This window comes from Gambusia affinis, linkage group LG17 (genome assembly GCF_019740435.1).
Source record: "Gambusia affinis linkage group LG17, SWU_Gaff_1.0, whole genome shotgun sequence".
Taxonomy (NCBI): Eukaryota; Metazoa; Chordata; class Actinopteri; order Cyprinodontiformes; family Poeciliidae; genus Gambusia; species Gambusia affinis.
In genome coordinates this window covers 25,790,066-25,802,853 of record NC_057884.1, presented here as the reverse complement: position 1 = coordinate 25,802,853, position 12,788 = coordinate 25,790,066, and the positions used below count along the sequence as shown (strand labels likewise).

General features: G+C 41.2%; 2 protein-coding genes across 5 annotated transcripts; both read right to left on the bottom strand.

Moving 5' to 3' along the window:
• Window positions 1-647: 647 nt before the first annotated feature.
• On the bottom strand, window positions 648-4,093 carry cfap53 (cilia and flagella associated protein 53). The gene is made up of 8 exons (XM_044096058.1): window positions 3,923-4,093; window positions 3,229-3,458; window positions 2,990-3,163; window positions 2,498-2,801; window positions 2,195-2,413; window positions 1,914-2,130; window positions 1,731-1,833; window positions 648-1,128 (listed from the first exon to the last, which is right to left on the bottom strand). The coding sequence occupies exons 1-8, from the start codon at window positions 4,064-4,066 to the stop codon at window positions 906-908; spliced, it is 1,614 nt and encodes a 537-aa protein (XP_043951993.1). The 5' UTR covers window positions 4,067-4,093; the 3' UTR covers window positions 648-905.
• Window positions 4,094-7,959: 3,866 nt separating this feature from the next.
• On the bottom strand, window positions 7,960-12,382 carry LOC122819370. Of its 4 annotated transcripts, XM_044096053.1 has the most exons (12): window positions 12,275-12,382; window positions 12,104-12,162; window positions 11,351-11,552; window positions 10,893-11,091; window positions 10,614-10,782; window positions 9,527-9,620; window positions 9,413-9,436; window positions 9,247-9,321; window positions 8,947-9,059; window positions 8,754-8,877; window positions 8,455-8,525; window positions 7,960-8,379 (listed from the first exon to the last, which is right to left on the bottom strand). In XM_044096053.1, the coding sequence occupies exons 2-12, from the start codon at window positions 12,110-12,112 to the stop codon at window positions 8,146-8,148; spliced, it is 1,314 nt and encodes a 437-aa protein (XP_043951988.1). In that variant the 5' UTR covers window positions 12,113-12,162; window positions 12,275-12,382; the 3' UTR covers window positions 7,960-8,145. The 4 variants fall into 4 exon arrangements, with proteins under 4 accessions (XP_043951988.1, XP_043951989.1, XP_043951990.1 ...); XM_044096054.1 differs by lacking the exon at window positions 12,275-12,382 and having other exon boundaries at window positions 12,104-12,268; XM_044096055.1 differs by lacking the exon at window positions 12,275-12,382 and having other exon boundaries at window positions 9,247-9,309; window positions 12,104-12,268.
• Between the last annotated feature and the right edge of the window lie 406 nt (window positions 12,383-12,788).

Genomic DNA, 12,788 nt, shown 5'->3' with positions numbered 1-12,788 from the left:
AATGGGATGTTGTGGAATATATCGACTCAAAAAAAATTGGAATTTGACCAGCACCTTATTTAATTATTTTCAAGCTTGTCCTGATGTGATACTTTGTGTTTTTAATTGTATTTTGTGCATTTTCATAACTGTAAATAAATGTTTTGTTAAAATCTTATTATTATTATTATTATTATTGTTGTTGTTGTTTATAAAGCCCTTCAGCTCCAGGCCTCAGAATATTTAAACTGCCTCTTTAAATGGGTTTCAGATTTTATTTTGAAAGTCCAGGCCATCTATCAGCTGTTTGATTAACTATAAATCATAAATAAACAGGAAGTGATCAAATGAACGTATCTAAATTATTGATGACCATAAAAGGAGAATTAGGTTCAAAATCACTTCAGTCCATAAAATACTGTAGCAGTCAAAGGTCAGAGGTCAACAATGTTTGTTTACATAATGAAGCATAAACAGCAGCTCAAAAATAAACCCACAAGTCAGAACCAGAACCAGAACTGAATCAGAATATCTGGCTTATATTGTAGTTTAACTTGATTGATTGATCGATCGATTGATCGATTGATCGATCTCTAGTTTCCTCCTTGACCTTCAGGCTCCAGGTTTGAAATCTGTTACAGATCAGAAGCATGAAAAACTCAAACTGGACTGGTTTACTGGTTTATTACTGGTTAGTTGCTGGTTTGCGGTCCAGCTGTCAGTGGGTCAGTGGGTCGGTGGGTCGGTGGGTCAGTGGGTCGGTGGGTCGGTGGGTCGGTGGGTCGGTGGGTCAGTGGGTCAGTGGGTCGGTGGGTCGGTGGGTCGGTGGGTCAGTGGGTCGGTGGGTCAGTGGGTCAGTGGGTCAGTGGGTCGGTGGGTCGGTGGGTCAGTGGGTCAGTGGGTCAATGGGTTGGTGGGTCAGTGGGTCAGTCGGTCTGCGCTGTCGGCCTCAGCGCTCTCCTGAACGGGTGGCTGCAGGCGTCAATCTTGTCCAGCAGCTGCTCCTTCCTCAGGTTGTAGAGCTGCTCCAGGATCAGGCCCTGCTGCTGCTCTCTGGCCTCCTGCGCCTGCTGGTGGCGCTGCAGCTGCTGCTGGTGCTGCATCTGGGCCTGCAGGTCCGCCTGGTACGCGACCGCAACCCGCCTGCGGCTGCGCAGACGGAGGGAAGAAACAACAAACCTTCAGGTCTTTACATGTGATGCAGTGAAACATGTTGAATCCTTGGCATTCCTCAGGGTTGTGTGTCTGGTCCTGTGTTTGTGGTTACTATGGTAACGGTTTTACTGAGGTGTGTTGAGCTGCCGTGAACTCTGGGAACTGATTATCTACTGATAACTAATAATAAACTAGCTTCAAAACCATAACTCAGGTTTTTAACTAAACACCATTATTAATATTTTGCTAAAGCTGTTTATCATTTCATGTATCGTAATAAACTGGTTTCTATGGAAACCGTACGATCAGACCCAGGACAGGTTCCCCTGCTCGGCCCGTCCTGAGCAGAAATATTGAATATTTCAGGTTTCTGAATCTGTTTTTGTAACATAATCAGAAACTGAATTATTATTATTATTATTATTATTATTATTATTATTATTATTATTATTATTATTATTATTATTATTATTATTATATTCATGTATGTTTGTAAGCTGCCAAGTCAGTTGATGATGATGATGATGATGATGATGATGATGATGATGATGACGATGATGATGATGATGATGAATCCAACATGGCGTCCCTCCTACCTCCTCCTCTCCTCCTCCTCCTCCATGGCTACCAGCTCCCTCCGTCTCTTGGCCTCCTCCTTCTCCCTCTCCAGCTGCTCCTGTCTGTCTTTATTTTTTTCCACTGTTGAGATTCAGGAGGAGAATCAGAAAGAATCAGAAACCAGCCGGTTCCCTCCTGATCCACCAGCAGCTCCTCCTTACGTTTGGTCTGGATCTGCAGCAGCTGCGTCTGCAGCACCTCCTCCATCAGCCGGTCGCGGGCCTCCCTGCGCAGCCGGCTCTCCTCCTCCCTCTTCCTCCACGTCTCCTTCAGGTTCTCCTCTATCAGCTGCTCCGTCTCCTGCTCCTCCTTCTTCTGCTTCTGCAGCTCCTCAGCCAGATACTGCCGGTACCTCCGCTGCTCCTCGCACCGCTCCACCTGGACACAGACACGCAGTGGGAGCAGGAAGCGGACCCCTGACCTCTGACCCTGAGCCGCCTACCTTCCTCTGCGCCTCCTCCTGCCGCTTCTCCGTGTCCTCCCTGTCGATCTGCTGCAGGATCTTCATGTCCGTCTCCAGCTCCTGCTGCTGCTCCTGCGCCAGGCGCCTCATCTTCAGCCGCAGGTCCCGGTCCAGCTGCTGCCGCCGCTCCAGCCGCCGCTGCTGCAGCACCTGCTCCTCCCGCTGCTGCAGCAGGAGCGCCATCTTCTGTTGCTCCAGCTGCCGGAGGAGGACAGAGGTCAGAGGTCAGAGGTCAGAGGTCAGGGCCGGGCAGGTGGCGCTGCGCAGTGCGGAGGGACTCACCAGGAGCAGCGCCTCCTCCTCCTTCAGCTCCTTTTGCTGCTGCCGCCGTCTCTCCGCCGCCTCCATCTGCTCCTGCAGCATCTGCCGCTGCTCCTGGTCTCGCTGCCGCTGCTCCTGCTGCCGCAGGGCCTCCTGCTCCTCCTTGGCCTGCCGGTCGGCCTCCCACAGCCGGTGGAACAGCTCCTCCTCCTCCTGCTGCCGCAGGCGCTCCTGCTGCTGCGTCCCCAGCTGGTGGCGGCGCTCCCGGTCCACCTGCTGCTGGCGGCGCCGGCTCTGGATGCAGCGCAGCTCCTCGCAGCGCTCCCTGAGGAGCAGAGGGAGCTCAGCTTCAGCTCCACACGGAGCAGAAATGAGTTAGAAACGGTTCCTGGTTCCCAACTCTTAGTTCCAGGAACCAGAAACAGGAAACCACTGGTTCTGGTTCTGGTTCTGGTTCCTGTGTGAACAGACCCGTGTTAATCTGTGCTGTCGAGAACCGGACTCGGTTCTTACATGAACAGCTGGTCCATCTTGTCGGACACCAGCTGCAGCCTCTCTCTCTCTCTCTGGTCCTTCAGGCTCTTCGCTCGCTCCCTCATCTTCACCTGCCTCTCCAGCGTCGTCTCCTTGCTCTCCTCCAGCTGCTGCAGCAGCTGCTGCTCCTCCTCCACCAGCAGCTGCCTGAGCCTGAGGGACACAAGCCTCGTCACCGAGGTCCGCTCCGAGTTCTGGTTCTGGTTCTGTTCTGATACCTGTCTCTCTTCTGGCTGATGTTGGCCTCGTGCTGCTCCAGCTCCGCCTCCAGGCCCCTCGCCACGGCTCCTCTGACGTAGCGGCGCTCGCAGCGCTGCACCCACCACTGCTTCAGGCTGCAGTCCCGGTACTCTTTGGTGAACTCCAGAACATCGTCCCGGATCTCCTTCAGTTTCTGGTTCCGGTGCACCAGGTGCTGGACGGGATTCTTATGGACCATCTTTTGTTTCTGAGACATGAAGACATGAACACATGAAGACATGAACACATGAAGACATGAAGACGTCACAGCAGGACGGACAGACGGACGGTTTGATGCTTTTAGAACCGGCATCGTTTAATTAATTTGATCATAGATTTATTGACTGTTATCTTTATGACTCCGAATTGTTTCTTGACCCAGACTTGGTGGCCACGGTGCCCCTCTGCCCCCCTGCGGGCCCCCCTGTGGCCCCCTGTGGCCTCCTGCGGGCCCCCCTGTGGCCTCCTGCGGGCCCCGCCCCGCAGCTTAGGAACCCCGGTCCTACAGCAGCTGATCAGAACCGAACAAATCTCCCTTAGATTGTTATCATTATGATTCCTAAAGTCACAAACTGCTGTCCTCCTGCAGTGTTCCGGCTCGGACGGGAAGCTGGACCGGGCCGGTAACTGGAGCCGAACCGGAACCGAGCAGAAAAGCGGCCCTTGTCTCACCATCGCCATGGTTCGGGGCAGAATGAGGCGGATGTCCCGACATTTCAATCTCCCGTCGCTCTCCATCATTTTCTCTCTTGTCTCAGGAACCGGATCAGTTAAAAACAGAACCGTCTCTGCGGCGGACCGAAGTTCGGTTACCATAGCAACGGGACAACAGGGGCGATCTGACGTCAGACGGCCGGATGGCAACCAGGACACTAAACTCAATTAAATTAATTTATTTAATATTAAAACATTATTTTCAGAAAATAACAAATTATTTTCATATGTTTGTCTGCTTAGAATAAAACTTATGACTGGAAAATAAATAAACAACCAGTCTGTTTTCTCTGACCCGGACACTAGGGGGCCCCACCGAGTTCCTGACAGAATCACTTCCGGTACCGGTCCAGTTCGCTGCAGAACTTTTAGTTTTCGGTTTTGAGTTATGATTGTTAAGAATGTTTTAATTAAGATGAACTAAAACCTTCATGTTTTATTTATCTTCTTATTTTATGACCGATTTCCTCATTTAACTTCTGACCTGCATTTTTTATTTATTTATATTTTGTAAAAGCCATTTTAAGATTTTTTGTAAAAATTGCTGTGAATACAGTTTATATTTATAGATGATCAATAATCTACCACATTTTGGTGTAATTTTACATGATGCCACACGGTGGCGCTGTCAGCTGTAATTTAATCAATCAATCAATCAATCGATCAATCAAATTTTATCAGTATAGCTCATTTCAGCATCAAGGCATTTCAAAGAGCTTTACATCAAATCAAACACAGAAACACAATGAAACAGAATCAATAATCAAAACACAACATTAAATCAAGTTCCATCAATAAATTAGTAATTGATCACGTTTCTAATAAAATCCTAATCAGGTTGGTTTTTACTGGAGTTTGTATCCATAACAGGTTTATCTGTTTCTCTCCTCCTGTGTTTTATGAACAAAATACCTGCTGCTGTTTTTATTCACTCAGTTTAAAACATGGAAACAACCTTTCAGCTCCAGGATCCTCTGACTCTCCTCTTTCACAGGATTTTGAGCAATTCTAAACAATTCCAAACAATTCCAAACAATTCCAAACAATTCTAAATAATTCCAAACAATTCCAAACAATTCTAAATAATTCCAAACAATTCTAAACCATTCCAAACAATTCCAAACAATTCTAAATAATTCCAAACAATTCCAAACAATTCTAAATAATTCCAAACAATTCTAAACAATTCTAATCAATTCTAAACAATTCTAAACATTCTAAATAATTCCAAACAATTCTAAAAAATTCTAAATAATTCTAAACATTCTAAACAATTCCAAACATTCTAAACAATTCTAATCAATTCTAAACAATTCTAAACATTCTAAATAATTCTAAACAATTCTAATCAATTCTAAACAATTCCAAACATTCTAAACAATTCTAAACAATTCCAAACAATTCCAAACAATTCCAAACAATTCTAAACAATTCTAAATAATTCCAAACAATTCTAATCAATTCTAAATAATTCTAAACAATTCTAATCAATTCTAAACAATTCCAAACATTCTAAACAATTCTAAACAATTCCAAACAATTCCAAACAATTCCAAACAATTCTAAACAATTCTAAACAATTCCAAACAATTATAAACAATTCCAAACAATTCCAAACAATTCTAAACAATTCTAAACAATTATAAACAATTATAAACAATTCCAAACAATTCTAAACAATTCCAAACATTCTAAACAATTCTAAACAATTCCAAACAATTCCAAACAATTCCAAACAATTCTAATCAATTCTAAACAATTCCAAACAATTCTAAACAATTCTAAATAATTCCCAACAATTCTAATCAATTCTAAATAATTCTAAACAATTCTAATCAATTCTAAACAATTCCAAACAATTATAAACAATTCTAAACATTTCCAAACAATTCTAAACAATCTAAACATTCTAAACAATTCTAAACATTCTAAACAATTCCAATCAATTATAAACAATTCCAAACAATTCCAAACAATTCTAAACAATTATAAACAATTCTAAACAATTCCAAACAATTCTAAACAATTCTAAACAATTCTAAACAATTATAAACAATTCCAAACAATTCCAAACAATTCCAAACAATTCCAAACAATTCCAAACAATTCCAAACAATTCTAAACAATTCCAAACAATTCTAAACAATTCTAAACAATTCTAAACAATTATAAACAATTCCAAACAATTCTAAACATTCTAAACAATTCCAAACAATTCTAAACAATTATAAACAATTATAAACAATTCCAAACAATTCCAAACAATTCCAAACAATTCTAAACATTTCCAAACAATTCTAAACAATTCTAAACAATTCTAAACAATTCTAAACAATCTAAACATTCTAAACATTCCAAACAATTATAAACAATTATAAACAATTCCAAACAATTCTAAACAATTCTAAACAATTATAAACAATTCTAAACAATTCCAAACAATTCTAAACAATTCTAATCAATTCTAAACAATTCTAAACAATTCCAAACAATTCTAAACAATTCTAAACAATTCCAAACAATTCTAAACAATTCTAATCAATTCTAAACAATTCTAAACAATTCCAAACAATTCTAAACAATTCTAATCAATTCTAAACAATTCTAAATAATTCTAAACAATTCTAATCAATTCTAAACAATTCCAAACAATTATAAACAATTCCAAACAATTCCAAACAATTCTAAACAATCTAAACATTCTAAACAATTCCAAACAATTCTAAACAATTCTAATCAATTCTAAACAATTCTAAACAATTCCAAACAATTCTAAACAATTCTAATCAATTCTAAACAATCTAAACATTCTAAACAATTCTAAACATTCTAAACAATTCCAATCAATTATAAACAATTCCAAACAATTCCAAACAATTATAAACAATTATAAACAATTATAAACAATTATAAACAATTTAAACATTCTAAACAATTCCAAACAATTCCAAACAATTCTAAACAATTATAAACAATTATAAACAATTCCAAACAATTCTAAACAATTCTAAACAATTATAAACAATTATAAACAATTCTAAACAATTCTAAACAATCTAAACATTCTAAACATTCTAAACAATTCCAAACAATTCCAAACAATTCCAAACAATTCCAAACAATTCTAAACAATTCCAAACAATTCCAAACATTCTAAACATTCTAAATAATTCCAAACAATTATAAACAATTCCAAACAATTCTAAACATTCTAAACAATTCCAAACAATTCTAAACAATTATAAACAATTATAAACAATTCCAAACAATTCTAAACAATTCTAAACAATTCTAAACAATTATAAACAATTCCAAACAATTCCAAACAATTCCAAACAATTCTAAACATTTCCAAACAATTCTAAACAATTCTAAACAATTCTAAACAATTCTAAACAATCTAAACATTCTAAACATTCCAAACAATTATAAACAATTATAAACAATTCCAAACAATTCTAAACAATTCTAAACAATTATAAACAATTCTAAACATTTCCAAACAATTCCAAACATTCTAAACATTCTAAATAATTCCAAACAATTCTAAACAATTATAAACAATTATAAACAATTCCAAACAATTCTAAACAATTCTAAACATTTCCAAACAATTCTAAACATTTCCAAACAATTCTAAACAATTCTAAACATTCTAAACAATTCCAAACATTCTAAATTATTCTTTAAACAAAACCAGTGAATTTGAAGTGAATTTGCTTCGCTTCACACATGAAAATGAAAATCATCTTAAGAAATATTGAAATAGTGTCAAATTAATAAAGTAATTTAGAAATGAATATAAAATAGAAAACTGGATTTTTATCATAAAAAGAGAAATGATCGTGGCGTGCTGTGGGGTCAGTGTGGCCCCCGTTTGGAGGCCTCAGTCCTCTCGTGTCTCGCCCTCCTTCCAGTCTGACTACTGTTGCAAAAAGAGCCACTAGCGCCACAGAAACTCTGGAGAAAAAAATATATAGTCATGAAGCAAATACTTTAATTTGGAATCATGGTTTTATTCCTCTGGAGACATTTTTATGGAACATTTATTGCATAAACTCTGAATTACAGATAAATGATCAGATAGACGCAGGAAACGTTTTGCAAACATTTGGGTTGATTTTTTCTGAATTTGTCAAGAATCGTCATGTTTGCTGCAGATTCAAAGATCTTTCTTGTTGTCAGTGACAACAGAAACTCTCATCCTCGGCCTGCAGCATCGCTCTGATTCCTCTCACGCTGATGTACAGCGCCTCCAGCTGGGCGGGAGGATCATCGACCTCAGGAGTTTCAGGCTCTTTCATGTAACTTCCTGACTTCAGGAAGGATCCCACCCAGCACAGCTCCTCCTCCTCCAGCAGGGGGCGCACCAGGGACTCTGGAACTTCAACAGCACCAGTCTTAAGATGCTCCATCTGGTGACAAACAGTTTTTATTGATTCATTAAATTATAATTGAAGTAAAATGTAAGTGAGAGTGAAGGGACGTACCGTCTTCATGATCCGGTCCAGAGTTTCCGGACCAGATTTGACCAAAGCAGCTGGAATATTCTCTGGTAGATCTGCACAGAAAACATTTCCTTAAACTTTTAGCAAACTGTTCTCTGCTAAACAGTTCCAGGTTAAACTTTAGTCTTTTAGTCTAACCACAAAACTTTGCTGTTGGATTAAGGTCTAGACTTTGACTAGGCCATTTTAACACAAGATTACCAAAGATGTTAGCATCAGAGACAGTGAGCTAATGTCTTCTCTGCTGTTGGATTGATTGAACAGTTAGTGGAAGTGATTACCAGCCAAAGCACAGACCAGCAGCTGAAGAGCTTCGGTTTGCTCTCTGGTAACAGATGAAACCAGATCCAAGAACGAAGCTCCGGCTCCTTCAGGAGGAGATCCTCCACCAGGGATCTGGTCCAGCTGACAGGAGGACATGCAGTTTTACAGGCTGATCAGCAGCTGATGCTGCGTGTGGATGTCGGCTCTTACTGCGTCCTCCAGCTGAATCAGCGAACATCCTTCCTCCAGAACCGCAGTGAGCTTCGGCAGCAGGTGACCACAGCTGTTCAGCGACTTCCACACATCCAGCTTCCCCTCCAGAACTGCAGAACCAACACAGAACTTAAATCCTGAAAGCTGGAAGGGAAGGAAACTGGAGGTTTCCAAGAAAGAGACTATAAAGGATTTAAACTGGTTTTATGGATCTAATGATGTGAAGACAAAGTGATTACTGGGAACTCAGAGGAGATTCAATATCAGACTGAAAATCCCTCATTTATACAAACTCACCGCCAATCATGTCCTCTGCCAACGTCGTCGGTTTGCTGGTTTCCATCTTCATCATTTCCAAAACTATGAAGTTAACTAATAGAAAACTTAATGAGCGTTCTTCAATTTGACTTCCTGTCAGTGTGAAGATAAAATCAGCTAAGATAAAAAAAGAGAATATTCCAACCTGCAAACATCACAGAACCAAAACCTATGAAGACAAAAACAAAGAGTTAATTTCACATGTTTTACTGCTGGTAAATTAATATTAGGAGTTAAATAGAAAACATTCAACTCTTACTCAGATTATTTCCACGCAGCTTCATGTCTTGGAGAACAAAACCAAATGTTTTATTCTGTGGGATGATGAAGCTTTTCATTCCAGACACCTGACACTGTAAAACAAACCAGAGCAGCTTGAAGCGACCCGAACACACCAAACATTCATCTGCTGGTTCGTTAAGAACCTCGTTAAGAACCTCGTTAAGAACCTCGTTAAGAACCTCGTTATCATTCTGTTTAAATCACATAAAAGTATCAGAGAACCAATTCATTTTATTATTCGTTCAGAGGGAACCTGATCATTCTGCTCATTGTCGGCCAGATGAGCTGTTTGGTTTTCAGGCTTATTTGCTTATGAACAAATTTGTATTATTTGTTCATTTGTATTAAACCTCAGTCGGGGGCCATTTGAGCTCCAGGGGCCTCAAATGGCCCCCAGGCCTCAGTTTGGACACCCAGCTTTAAATGTTATGAACAGCAAGCAGGAGGGACCCCAAAGAGCCTCCAACATGTCAGACGATACCAGCACAGGACACATTAGCGCCCCCACCTGGTGAGTCCAGGAAGAGCGAGAGGGACGGAGCCGCTGCCTGTCTGGCACACCGGGGTCAGGGGTCACTCTGCTGACCTCTGGTCCCATTCATGAACTCTCTCACACAAGGCGGTTCCATGTGTGTCTGTGGTAGCGTGACGTGTTGCCATGACTACAGATCTGGACGTCTGCATGGATGATTCACCAGTAGCCGGGCGGACCGACATACGGGTCCAGCCAGTGCTTTCCCGGTGGTTCGGTGGTTCGGTGGGTCGGTGGTTCGGTGGGTCGGTGGGTCGGTGGTTCGGTGGGTCGGTGGTTCGGTGGTTCGGTGGTTCGGTGGGTCGGTGGTTCGGTGGGTCGGTGGTTCGGTGGTTCGGTGGGTCGGTGGTTCGGTGGTTCGGTGGGTCGGTGGGTCGGTGGTTCGGTGGTTCGGTGGTTCGGTGGGTCGGTGGGTCAGTGGGTCAGTGGGTCAGTCGGAGCATTCGGTCCACATCATCCAACATCCATCAGGACGTCGGCGCCTCCTGACTCCCTCTGGCTCATCAACCACTTTGACCCCCTGACTTCTCACCTCCATGGAGACGCTGACGACACTAAATGCTTTGGTTCCAAACTTCCCTCCCCAGGACGTCTTGCTCAGAACCTGGACCTCATCCTTGTTGTAGAATCTCTGCACAACAAAAGCCAGTTTCTCTCCTCTCTTCATGTTCAGGTTGTCCACAAATTTCTGCTCCAGTTTGCTGTAAATTATGAACACGAGCAGAAAGGTTGTTGGGGAAAGATGGAGAATATTCACTGACTTTATACGTAGTGACAGAATTAGATGAAGGTGATGCAGAGAGACTCTCACATGGTCTGGTACCGTAGATCTGCCAAGTCCTCGTCTCTGACAAACTCTTTCATAATGGTCATCTTGCACGTTGCGTCCTTAGAGTCCACTTTGACCCCGACTCGACCTGCGACCTCATTATATCCTCCTTCTAACATCAGTTCCACCACATTGTGCTGGAGACTTTGGTAATCCTCCATGTGTTTCACAGTGTGAGACTCTAAAGGAAGAAGAAACCAGTTTGAGAGAAATTCAGTTTGATCAACTGAATGGAAGTCAATAGAGTACAAGAGTGTGTGTGTTGGTGTGTGTGTGTGTGTGTGTGTGTGTGTGTGTGTGTGTGTGTTGGTGTGTGTTGGTGTGTGTGTATGTGTGTGTGTGTATGTGTGTGTTGGTGTGTGTGTGTGTTGGTGTGTGTGTGTGTGTGTGTGTGTGTGTGTGTGTGTGTGTGTGTGTGTGTGTGTGTGTGTGTTACTAACCCAGGGAGAGGTTTTCCTTGGTAAGATCGGTCAGTTTAAGTCTCAGTGGTTTATATCTGCTCTTTGAATCAAACAGACCGAACGTCTTGGTTTTAATCTTGACCACGGTCAGCAGAGGCCAGTTGAAGTTGTAGTTCCAGTTCCTCTTCACCGACGGGCCCAGGTCTTTCACCAAGACTTCGGTTAAACTCGGAAACAGAGTCTGTGAACGTAAAGCAGAGACTCAACAAAATGACAGACAGAAAAAGGAATATTACTGTTATGGTGACACTGATGGCAGCAATGTGCTTCTGTAAATTATTTTATCTTCCTGAGATCTCAACCATAAAGCTTTTATCTACAGAGGAATGGGAGAAATGTTTCTTATTGTCAGCAGATTGTGAACAGATTCCCCGTCTGCTGATTCTGGTGACAATAAGATTTTAATTTGATCTGCAGCAGATTTCAGTCTCACTTTCAGCTTCTTCCTCCATCTGGTGTTTAGTTTCCACCTCTAGTCCCTCAGGTCAAAATGACCCTTAAAAGTGTTTAAAGGGAGGTTGAAAATATTAAATTGACAAATATTTAATGTATTAAAGTAAAAGGAAATGTTAGATTGTTCTTAAAGCATTAAGGTCAAAATAAAGTACAGATCAGGTTGGAGGTGAGAGAAAACCTTCATCATCCTGAAAAGTTAAACATGAATCTGTTTCAAACCTCAGAGCAAAGAGAAGGTCAGTCCTGCTGGACTCCTGTTTAATGTCGTGGTCTTACCTCTGACATGTTGGCTGCAGGATGAATCCGGAGGCTTGCAGTGAATCGTCTCCTTCAGTCTTTAAATGAGGAATAACGACGTTAAAACTATCGTTACACTTTCTCTCTGTTAAAAAGCAGCTTTCCTGTTATTTAAGCTTCACTGCCTCAGAGAATAAAAGTAGTTCTCACCAAACCTTTTGTTGTTTCCACTTTCTGATACACAGGAAAAGCAAGTTCCTCAATATCCTTCATGTAAAGTCTTGCAGCATGTGATGGCCAAATCCATGGCCACCGTCTTTCAATAACTGTTTTTATGCACTTTATTTTTTCATACAAACAACAACACTTTAGTTTCAATAAAAACATTTTTTATTTGATTTGGATACATTTGTTCTATTTGTTAGCGCGCACATTTAGTTAACATATGAATTTATATCAACTTAAAGTTAATTTTGTTTACTTAAGATTAACTCTGTTTGTTTTCCCGTTGGTATTTACCTGCCTTGGACTAATGATGGGGCCCAGGGCTCAGCAGGCTGAAATACTGATTGGACTGAACCACTAGTTCCTGCTGGCAGAGGGAATTTGTAGTTTCTTTGTTTAGATAAGTTTGTATTTAAGTAAATATTAATATTTAAAGTTTACTATTTTGATATTCAGTTTAGGTCTTTAGTTTAGTCAAACTTAGCTGAACTGTTATTTG

What these genes read in the sequence shown, in the direction of transcription:
- cfap53 (XM_044096058.1), bottom strand. Translation starts at nt 4,066, where the DNA reads ATGGTAACCGAACTTCGGTCCGCCGCAGAGACGGTTCTGTTTTTAACT. An exon ending in AAGATGGACCAGCTGTTCAT is followed by an intron (nt 2,802 to 2,989) that starts GTAAGAACCGAG and finishes TCTGCTCCTCAG; the next exon opens with GGAGCGCTGCGAGGAGCTGC. An exon ending in GCTGCAGATCCAGACCAAAC is followed by an intron (nt 1,834 to 1,913) that starts GTAAGGAGGAGC and finishes GAATCTCAACAG; the next exon opens with TGGAAAAAAATAAAGACAGA.
- LOC122819370 (XM_044096053.1), bottom strand. An exon ending in TCGTCAGCGTCTCCATGGAG is followed by an intron (nt 9,621 to 10,613) that starts GTGAGAAGTCAG and finishes TTTGTTTTACAG; the next exon opens with TGTCAGGTGTCTGGAATGAA. An exon ending in TGGTTCTGTGATGTTTGCAG is followed by an intron (nt 9,322 to 9,412) that starts GTTGGAATATTC and finishes GTTTTCTATTAG; the next exon opens with TTAACTTCATAGTTTTGGAA.